This window comes from Trachypithecus francoisi, unplaced genomic scaffold (assembly GCF_009764315.1).
Source record: "Trachypithecus francoisi isolate TF-2019V2 unplaced genomic scaffold, Tfra_2.0 Lachesis_group12, whole genome shotgun sequence".
NCBI classification, from domain to species: domain Eukaryota; kingdom Metazoa; phylum Chordata; class Mammalia; order Primates; family Cercopithecidae; genus Trachypithecus; species Trachypithecus francoisi.
Genome location: NW_022681457.1, coordinates 69,428,787 through 69,439,717, shown reverse-complemented (window position 1 = coordinate 69,439,717; position 10,931 = coordinate 69,428,787). Strand labels below are relative to the sequence as shown.

At 50.1% G+C, this 10,931-nt stretch overlaps 1 protein-coding gene across 1 annotated transcript; it reads right to left on the bottom strand.

Annotated features, from left to right (window-relative positions):
- Nucleotides 1-278: 278 nt before the first annotated feature.
- On the bottom strand, nt 279-10,342 carry PSMC4 (proteasome 26S subunit, ATPase 4). The gene is made up of 11 exons (XM_033226237.1): nt 10,114-10,342; nt 9,117-9,215; nt 8,806-8,992; nt 6,584-6,730; nt 6,391-6,500; nt 6,196-6,289; nt 1,747-1,914; nt 1,585-1,661; nt 1,278-1,446; nt 1,015-1,070; nt 279-527 (listed from the first exon to the last, which is right to left on the bottom strand). The coding sequence occupies exons 1-11, from the start codon at nt 10,147-10,149 to the stop codon at nt 414-416; spliced, it is 1,257 nt and encodes a 418-aa protein (XP_033082128.1). The 5' UTR covers nt 10,150-10,342; the 3' UTR covers nt 279-413.
- Nucleotides 10,343-10,931: the final 589 nt, after the last annotated feature.

Genomic DNA, 10,931 nt, shown 5'->3' with positions numbered 1-10,931 from the left:
CTCCTAAGGCCTATGACCTGAATTGCTTTACTTTTACTGTAGGAAATGAGGGAGATGCACAGGGCTTTATTCCGTGATTAAGGACTGCCATCTCAGGTTCACTTTCCATCCCTTTCCCCACATTTCGGAAGTTATCTGGTTTGAATTCTTTGGTTCTCTCAAGCTGCAGCACAGGCCATGCACCTCGTCTGCTCATCTGTCAGATTAAGAGGGACCCAGAGGATCCTATTCAAGGCCCACATTCTCCAAAGGAGTTAAACTTCTAAGAAGAAATGAAATGGATTCGATCTTATCTATTTATTGAAGAAACCAATCCTGGGTAAAGGAAAAAGGGAATGAGGTTTTGGGACAGAGGTGCTGGGGGGCGAGAGAAGCCCCAGCCCCTGAGTGGTGTGGTGGAGGGAAGGGAGGGGTCACTTGTAAAACTCATGCTCCTGCTCGTCCTTCTTGATGACAGTCTTGTATGCTTTCTCGAAGTCCTTGGCCAGGACAATGTAGCGGTTTTCACGGACAGCCAACATTCCACTCTGTTGAAGGATGAGAGTTAAAATCTACTTCCTGTGGCAGGGCGCGGTGGCTCATGCTTGTAATCCTGACACTTTGGGAGGCTGAGGTAGATGGATCACTTGAGCCCAGGAGTTCGAGACCAGCCTGGGCAACATGGTGAAACCCCTTCTCTACAAAATGTACAAATATTAGCCAGACGTGGTGGTGGGCGCCTGTAATCCCAACTACTCGGGAGGCTGAGGTGGGAGGATCACTGCAGTGAGTCATGACTGCGCCACTGCACTCCAGCCTGGGTGATAGAGAGAGTCCCCGTCTCAAAGCAAAACACAAAAAACAAAACACTACCCCTATACTATCCACCCCTAGTGATGGTAGAGGAAGAGAGAGATGGTGTCCACAACCCAGGGCAGCCATGAGGGGACAGAAGGACTATAGCAGAGTGGTTCAGAGAAGAAGAAGGGTCCTCACACACCCGCTGCCTGTATCCAGAGAGAAACCACCACTTACCTCCTGACAGATGGAGTTGATATCAGCTCCTGAAATCTTATCTGGCCGGGCCACATCTGCAGCAAGTTAAGGAAACTATTCCCTGTGTGATGGAGTGAATGCCTGGGGCTGGAAGTCATCTTTGGCCATCTCTGTCACCTCCCCTCCTCCCTGGACCTTGGTCCCACCTGCACAGTCTGGGCTGTGGTGATGGCAGAAGTGGGGCTGAAGATCTAATCCCCGTTCCCAACTAGGGCCCCTCCCTCACTTCTGCAGCAGGATACAATCTTCCAAGTCAACCTCCTCAGAGAGGTTCATCTTGCTGGTGATAGTGGAGAAAATCAATCTCTTCTGGCGGCGGTCAGGAAGTGGAAATTCAATTTTACGATCCAGCCGTCCTGGCCGTAGCAGGGCCGGATCCAGGGTGTCTGCTCTGTTTGTGGCCATGATCACCTGACATCGGGGGCAGGTCAGCTCAGATCTCTGCACTCCTACCTCCTTCCTGTCATGATAACCGCCCCTCAGGTGCCAGCCCCCACCTTTCCCCAGTTCCTATACCACACCTCCCCTTGTCCATCCCGAACCCCAAACCTTGACATTGACATTCTGATCAAATCCATCCATCTGATTCAGCAGCTCCAGCAGGATCCTCTGAACCTCCCTGTCGGCTGAGAGTGCACAGCATGGTCAGTCCCAGGCATCCCATGCGACAAGCCTGTCCAAGACCCCGGGCCTTGCTTCAGCATCACTTACCCCCCGTCTGAGCATCGAATCTCTTGGTGGCGATGGCATCAATCTCATCTATGAAGATGATGGCAGGTGCATTCTCCTTGGCCAGGCGGAACACATCCCGGACCATGCGGGGGCCCTCACCCAGGTACTTCTGTACAAACTCTGAGCCCACAACCCGGATGAATGCAGCTGATGACAGGATGACAAGGGTTAGGCAGGGATGAGCCTCCTGAGGGGCCCATTCTGCTTTAACAGAAACTGAGAATTCCTTGAAGACATCCTTTTCCTTGGATACCCACACCTAGTAGTTGTGTCATTCTCTCATGCCCAAGGCTGCGTCCCACATCCAGCCCTGAGGAATAGTCATCTACTTGTACCCCCGAGTGATCCAGTGGCCTAAATTATGAATCCTCCTCACAAATGTGTCACTGTTTTTTTTTTTTGTTTGTTTGTTTGAGGCAGAGTCTTGCTCTGTTGCCCAGGCTGGAGTGCAGTGGCACAATCTCAGCTCAGTACAACTTCTGCCTTCAGGGTTCAAGTGATCCTCTTGCCTCGGCCTCCTGGGTAGCTGGAATTACAGGCGTGCACTGCCACGCCAAGCTAATTTTTGTATTTTTTAGTAGAGATGAGGTTTCACCATGTTGGCCAAGCTGGTCTTGAACTCCTGACCTCAAGTGATCCACCTGCCTTGGCTTCCCAAAGTTCTGGGATTACAGACATAAGCCACCATGCCCAGCCAGATGTGTCATTTTTCTGGCCCAACATTTAAAAATCAGGATATGAAATACTAAAAAAAAGAAAGAAAAAACCAGTCTAGATTTCTGGAGCACTTGCAAAATCAGCAAGAAAACAGATATGCTGCCCATATACTAAGACATCACACTGCCTCGCCAAGAGCCCTGAGTTCCTATTTGCTCTAAGGCCCGGCTTTTTAATTTCCTGAAAAAAATCAGGGACTACCGGCATGTCTTCTGATAGAACTGACAATTGGCAATGGGGTTGAAGACCGATTTATTCTGGGCCCTCCCTCTGGACTTGGAGTACAGTGCTATGATCATAGCTTACTGCAGCCTCAATTTCCTGGGCTCAAGCAATCTTTCCTCTTCAGCCTCCCGAGTAGCTAGGGCTATAGGCATGTACCCACACCTAGCTTTTTAAAATCTTTGAGGAGATGGGGTCTTGCTATATTGCCCAGGCTGGTCTCAAACTCCTGGCCTCAAGCAATCCTCCTGGCTGAACCTCCCAAAGTGCTGGGATTATAGGCATGAACCACCCCATGCTTGACCCTGGCCTTGTTTCTTAAAGTTATACTTGTTTCTTAAGGATCAGATGCTTTGTGTTGTATGACGCATACCCCCAGAACTCTCCTAGGGAGACATGCAGTCCACAGATAGACTGGGTGGTTTTATGTCCTAAACTAGGAACTGTTCAAGGCTTCAGCCCTGCCCTGTTCCCTCCCTAAGATCTAGACTTTACACCCAGCTCAAGGGGTCCCTCTTTCTTGGTACTTGCATCAGCTGGGGGCTCATTCAGCATCCTAACCTCAAGATTTCTGACTTTTTCTGCTCTAAACACACTCTGACCACCTGACTTTGGCCACGCATTTAGTTGGCTGTTCTGCAAATGTCCAACCAGTTCCACATGAAATCCCCATCCCTAGAATTGCCTTATCTGACCCAGACTGTCCGTCAGCCTTTCCTACTCAATCACTACGGTCCCCTTGCTACCCTGACCTTCCCTGTCCCCCTAGTCTCTCAGCCCCCTCTGGGCTCTACTGCTCCTTCCACCTACCCTGGAATGGGCTCCTGCTTCAGTTACTCACTCTTAGTAAGCTGTGCTGTCACTGGAACAAACATGAATTCCCCTCGAAAAACGAGAGGAAAAAAAGGTTCACACCTGTGATCCCAACACTTTGGGAAGCCGAGGCAGGAGGATGGCTTGAGCCCAGGAGTTTAAGACCAGCCTGGGCAACATAGCAAGACCCTGTCTCTACTGAAAATGATGATACAAAAATTAGTTGGGCATGGGTGCACATGCCTGTAGTCCCAGCTACTCAGGAGACTGAAGTGGGGAGGATTGCTTGAGCCCAGGAGATTGAGGTTGCAGTGGGCTATGATCACACCAGTGCACTCCAGCCTGGGTGACAGAACAAGACCCTGTCTCTCTTTTTTTTTTTGGAGACAGAATCTCACACTATCGCCTGGGCTGGATTGCAATAGTACAATCTCGACTCACTGCAACCTCCACCTCCCGGGTTCAAGTGATTATCCTGCCTCAGCCTCCCGAGTAGCTAGGATTACTGGTGCCCACCACCATGCCTGGCTAATTTTTTTGTATTTTTTGTACAGACGGGGTTTCACTATTGTCAGGGTGGTCTTGAACTCCTGACCTTGTGATCTGCCTGCCTCAGCCTCCCGAAGTGCTGAGATTATAGGTGTGAGCCACTGCACCCAGCCAGACATGACCCTATCTCTAGAAAACAAAACAAAACTCTACCCCAGTTAGCAGCTTTTCCCATTTCTACATCCCTTCTACATCTTCTCTCCTCCCTCCCTCTGCCAGTGACAAACCACCCCAATTCACTCAGAAAAATGACAGAATCTGAAGTGAGGGTCTCTAAGTGGAAAAGCTGGTAAAATTTGAAGGAGGTCTAAACTTTAGTTCATAGTATTGTACCACTGTTAATTTCCTGGTTTTCCTAATTGTACTATGGTTACATAAGATAATAACATTGGGGAATCTGGGTGAAGGGTACACAGGGCCACACTGGAAGAATTGTCTTGGGCCACACATAAAATACACTAACACTAATGATAGCTGATGAGCTTAAAAAAAAAACAGGTGGTGCGGTGGCTCACACCTGTAATCCCAGAAATTTGGGAGACTAAGGCGAGTGGATCACTTGAGGCCAGGAGTTCGAGACCAGCCTGGCCAGCATGGTGAAACCCCATTTCTACCAAAAGTGCAAGAAAAATTAGCCGGTTGTGGTGGTGTGTACCTGTAATTCCAGCCACTCAGGAGACAGAGGTAGAAGAATTGCTTAAACCCAGGAGGCGGAGGTTGCAGTGAACCAAGATAGCACCACTGCATTCCAGCCTGGGCAACAGAGCGAGACTCTGTCTCAAAAAAAAAAAAAAAAAAAAAACAAATCCTTATGTTTAAGAAAGTTTACGAATCTGTGTTGGGCCACATTCAGAGCCATCCTGAGTCACATGCGGGTCATGGGTTGTGCTACATAATCTACTGACTTGTGTATCTGTTTGCTTTTCCAACTAAGACATCACCTCCATAAGGAGGTGCTCTGTTTACTGTCACGTCTCTAGCATCTACAACACATCCTGGCAAATGGTAGGTCTTCAATAAACCGTCACTGAATGACTGAGTTCTAGGTGTCTATTTCTTTTTTCCCAGTCAAGGCAAGGGACATCTCTGATTATCATCTTTGCATTCTAGCACAAGGCCTGGTACAGAGTAAAAGTTCAATAAAGTGCCAAGCAAATGAGTAACAATGACAACAGTTAACATTTATTGCCCATTCCAGATGCTAGTATCAATTTGCTCTTCTGAACACCCACCCCAGAAAAATAGGTACCATTTGACAGTTGAGGACACTGAGTCACAGAGAGGTTAACTTACCCAGGATCACATAAGAAGTTGGTGGGGAAGTAAGATTTCAAAGCTAGGCAGTCTAGCCCTAGAAAACATACTGCTTAACTACTGCCTCTTACTGCTCCCTGGCTCACATGTATTAAGATCTGAACATATGGTGAAGATTTTAGGGCTTTAAAATAAATTAAAAAAAAAAAAAGTTATAGAGTGAGTGACTTTCAGACATTTTTGTCTGGCACCTACAAAAAGAAATGTATTTTTGGGGCCAGGCACATGGCTCACACCTGTAATCCCAGCACTTTGCGAGGCTGAGGTGGGAGAATCTTTTGAGCCCAGGAGTTCAAGACCAGCCTGCGCAACACAGACCCTATCTCTACAAAATATTTAAGAATTAAAAAAAAAAATACATTTTTGAAGAACCACAAGTATACATGAGTGTGCACATATGTATGAAACAAGTTTCACGAAACAGACGAACTTGTAACATATATACTTGTACCATGGTATAAATACCATGTGGATGTGATCTGGTGCTTTCTGTTCTACTTCACGTTTCAAAATGCTGGCTGCAACCCACAAACTGAAATGTATAATTATTAATGGGTCACAACCCATTGTAGGAAAACATTGCATTATTTCATTAACTGCTCACAATCACCAGATGAAATGAGTCTTTTACTACGAGGAAAGGCCCAAGGAGGTGAAGTCAGTACAGCCAGTAACATGCACACGTGGGCTGTGACCCCAGAGTCTATGTTTCTAATCACTGTGCAGTGCCACTTCCTGGGGAGAGTGAGCGAGCAGGGAGCAAGGCGAAGAGGCCAGAAGATCAGAGCTCGGGGCAGGGGCCGAAGGGCTCACCTGTTGTGTGATGTGCCACTGCCTTTGCCAACATGGTCTTCCCGCAGCCAGGTGGGCCATACATGAGGACGCCTCGGGGGGGATCGATGCCGATCTGAAACCCAGAGGAAGGAAGAGAAGTGGGAGTCAGGGGTTCCACCTCCAACCCCAGACCCAATGGGGCCTCTCCCTTCCCTGCCACCTGCACCACCTCACCTGCTTGTAGAGCTCGAAATGCGTGAGTGGGAGCTCCACGGCCTCCCGCACCTCCTGCTTCTGGATGTCCATGCCTCCGATGTCTGCATACATCACATCTGGCTTCTGGTCTGGTGGGAGAGCAGAGCTGGGGCTCCTGGCTGGGTCCCCAAGGTCCCCATAGGGCCCTCCCAGCTGCAGGCTCCCCCTTTACCTGAGGTGAGCATCATGATGCTGCTGTCGGCTTCGGGGGGCAGTACGTCCACCAGTGCATTGCTGTGTTTGTGGAGGGCCACTGAGGCGTTGGGCTTGAGCAGCTCCCGATCGATGGTGCTCAGGATGCGCACATAATAGTTGGAGCCTGCGAGAAGGGAGGGAGGAAAACAAGAAGTGTCAGCCTGGAAACTGCCCCTTCCCCCTTCCTTCCTCCTCATCTCACAGTCGCACCCTCCACGCCGCCAACATCTCTGGCTCAGACCCTGAGGGGTCCCCTCTCGGCCTCCAGCCTTCCCTCCTGCTATCCGTCCCCAACATTCACATGAACTCCTTATCTACTGCCCTGATTCTCCCTTGAGCTCCAACCCTGGCTGTCCAGCAGGCCTCCCCCTGCATCTCATACTAGTGAGGCACACTTCTCTTTCCAGGCTCAGTCTCTCTCCTGACTGTCAGACCTGGCTGACCAGCAGCCTCCTGGACACCTCCCATGATGCTCTGCACTGCCCTCCCTGTGTTCCCACAAACCTACTCCCCTACCCATGGTGCCATCTCATGGAAAGCCGCACTATCCCAACTCCCACAGGTCAAAGATAGAGACCTCATCCTGGATACCACTCTCCCCTCACTTTCTCATAGCCCCCCAGTCCAATTCCAGGCACAATTGCACACATTTCTCCACAACTTTTATAAGAACATGGCTTGGTCCAGAGGAGCAGAGCCCAGAAACAGGAAAAAACAGATAAGTGCCAGTGACAATGACTATCAAGAGGGCAAGGCCTAGACCCATATAAACAGCAGCAGCTACAATATACTCTGAGTCCCTATCAGAGCCCAGTCTTTTTTTTTTTTTTTTTTTTTTTTAAGACAGACTGTTGCTCTGTTGCCCAGGCTGGAGTATGGTGTCGCGATCTTGGCTCACTGCAACCTCCACCTCCAGGGTTCAACAGATTCCCATGCCTCAACCACCCGAGTAGCTGGGATTGCAGGCGTGCACCACCACACCTGGCTAATTTTTATATTTGCAGTAGAGACGGGGTTTCTCCATGTTGCCCAGGCTGTTCTCAAACTTCTGGCCTCAAGTGATCTGCCCACCTGAGTCTCCCAAAGTACTGGGATTAAACGTGTGAGACACCATGCCTGGCCTCAGAGCCCAATCTCTTAACACTCCTACTCATCGTTGCAAACTGCAGGCCCCAAACCAGTAGTAGTTGTGAAATCAGTTTGGAAGTTCATGACCAGAACTGTGTTTAAAGCAAAACAGACTAGAATAGGATAGAAAACATCAGTATATACCACACCTAGTAAGGCTAAATATTTCATGGTAAGACTTATGTTTTGCCGGGCGCGGTGGCTCAAGCCTGTAATCCCAGCACTTTGGGAGGCCGAGACGGGCAGATCACGAGGTCAGGAGATCGAGACCATCCTGGCTAACACGGTGAAACCCCGTCTCTACTAAAAAATACAAAAAACTAGCTGGGCGAGGTAGTGGGCGCCTGTAGTCCCAGCTACTCGGGAGGCTGAGGCAGGAGAATGGCGTAAATCCGGGAGGCAGAGCTTGCAGTGAGCTGAGATCCGGCCACTACACTCCAGCCTGGGCGACAGAGCAAGACTCCGTCTCAAAAAAAAAAAAAAAAAAAAAAAAAAAGACTTATGTTTTATACATCTATCTAAAAAGTAAGAGACAGAGACAGATATTCACAATGTAAAATATATTTCTGGCCGGGCACAGTGGGGCTCACACCTGTAATCCCAGCACTTTCGGAGGGTGAGGCGGGTGGATCACCTGAGGTCAGGAGTTCGAGACCAGACTGGCCAACGTGGTGAAATCCTGTCTCTACTAATAACACAAAAAGTAGCCAGGCATGGTGGTCCATGCCTGTAATCCCAGCTACTTGGGAGGCTGAGACATGAGAATCACTTGAACCTGGGAGGCAAAGGTTGCAGTGAGCCGAGATCATGCCATTGCACTCTCAGCCTGGACAACAAGAGCAAAACTCTGTCTCCAAAAAAAAAAAAAAACAACATATATATATATATATACACACACACACACACACACACACACACACACACACATGTATTTCTACCTTTCGATCAGTCAAAATACTCTGAAGAACACTGCACTGCACTGCCCTGCCTTGTTTGCTGCTTCCTAGCACATGGTAGGAAATAGTTAAGTGGACAAATGAATGAATTAGATGTCTTTGGCCACCCACACACCTGTGGTAGAGCCAACGATAGCTGTATTCTGATCCACAGCCTCCAGAAATTGTCCGATGACCAGCGGGATGCTTTGGATTCGCTTCACCTCCTCCTGGGCATGGAGGAATTCCTTTTTCAGGTTCTTTTGCTCATCCTTGATGTATTCCTCCTGCACCTCCAGGAACTCCAGCTCTTGCTGCAGCTTCTGTGAGCAGAGAGGGGACAGACGGGAATGGCTCCAGCCCTTGCTGATCCAGAGAGTGGTGGAAAATGGGGAGAGTATGAGATGCCAGGTCCTGTGCAAGGTCTGGGTTGGGGGTTGAATGTACCTTGTAGCGGCTGTACAGGTCCTCCAGGTCCTCAGGCTCAGGGCCCAGGAAGGACAGGCCGGTCTGGGGCCGGGACACGGACAGCGCTGGGATCTCATCCTAGACCAAAGGGGACAACTTACGTTGGAAGATGGTCCTCTCATGAAAACATCTCAACTTCACTAACGTTTGTTCCCCTCCCCACGTCACCCTGAAGTCACTTAGCCCCTAACAGACCCCTGATATCATAAGATCCTCTAAATAGATCCTTGTTTTGGCCCCCTAAACAAGCTCTTTATGTCAACTTGCCCCCAAACAGTTCTTATGTTATCATATACCACTCATAACACGTCCCCAGTGTCACACAACCCCCAACTAGGATCTAAATGTCACGTCAACTCCTTATCAGACCCAAATGCCACCCGATCCCCCTCAAGAGGTTCCTAATGTCACATGGCTCTCCTAGATAAGCTGTTAAAGTAACTGCGCCTTCAAAGAGTCCCAACATTCCCCAGTTTCCCCTCAAAGATCCCTTATGTCACAGTCTCCTAACTCACCTTAGACCTAAGCATCACTCAGCCAAGCCACAGATAATACTTAACTATCCGCCCCATTACCCGCATCAGCAAAGCCCTGAACATCAGTCAGCCCCGCAGCCTAGCCCCGGGGATCACTCGGCCGCATGGCTGGATCCCATACATCACTCACCGCCTGACCCAATCCCAACGCCGGGCCACTGACTTCACTAAGCACTACCGGCCAGGGTTCGAAATCAATGCGTCCCAAAGACCCACTAACGTCACTCACTCCCTCAGACCCGCTTTCTGAGCCTTACCTCCCACCATCACTCGGCCACCCAGACAAGCCTTCGAACAGCACAAAGCTCTCCACCGAGGCCTCGGAAATCACCCCAACCCGGGCCGGGGTCCTGGAAGCCATTCATCTCCCCACTCAGGTCTGGCTTCACCCTCTCCCCGCGAGCCCAGCACGAACTAAAAAGCCCAAGTCCCCACTGTACCTGAGCCTTCTCCACCAAGATGCCTATCTCCTCCATAGTGACCAAGCCGGCCTCTGTGTGGCCTGGGATGATCTGTCACCGCTTCCGCTGACGACAACGGAAGTCCCTGGCTGAGGAGGCTTCTGGGAAGTGTAGTTTAAGTTACCGCTAAGAATGGCTGGAAGGGCAGGATAGGATGAAGGGCTCATCTGAGCTCCTCCCTCAACATAGGCTCGTGCGCTGTCCGTACCCGCAGGCGCTAGGGCGGGACCGAAGCTGTTCGCGTGCGCAGTATCATGCGACGGCCCCATCTTGCCCTGCAGTGGAGGGTCGAGGTTCACCCCAGGAGGTGGCGCAACCCAGTTGCTCTTTCAACGGAGTAAGTTAGCAGAGCTCTGGCACGGACAGTCTGGCGGCCAACTGCTCTTAGCTTTCATTTAGTGTCTGAGCTGGAGGGACCTTGAGCTGGGCTCCACATAAGGGATCGTATGGGCGGGTAGGGTCTCCTTGTGGGGCTGATCCCAAGATTGTGCGCCGCGCGGGCGTGGGAAGGTCTGAGCAGCCGCTGAAGGTGACCCTTCGTACCGGGCTTTACCCCCGGGAGTGAGGAGCCCCGAGCCCGCAGTGAGCAACCAGTCAAGTAGAACCCACGCGTCTGGGCTGGGGAAAATGAGGCAGCCAGTGCCCAGAAATTGGGTTGCACAGGAGATCCATAGGCCTTAATTCTGTATCCCAGGTTTCCGCCTTACAAACCTATGCCAGGTCCTGTGCTTAAGCTTTACAGGCATCATCGTAGCAGGTATTATGTTTCCTTGTTTATAGAGAAGGAAACAAGCTCA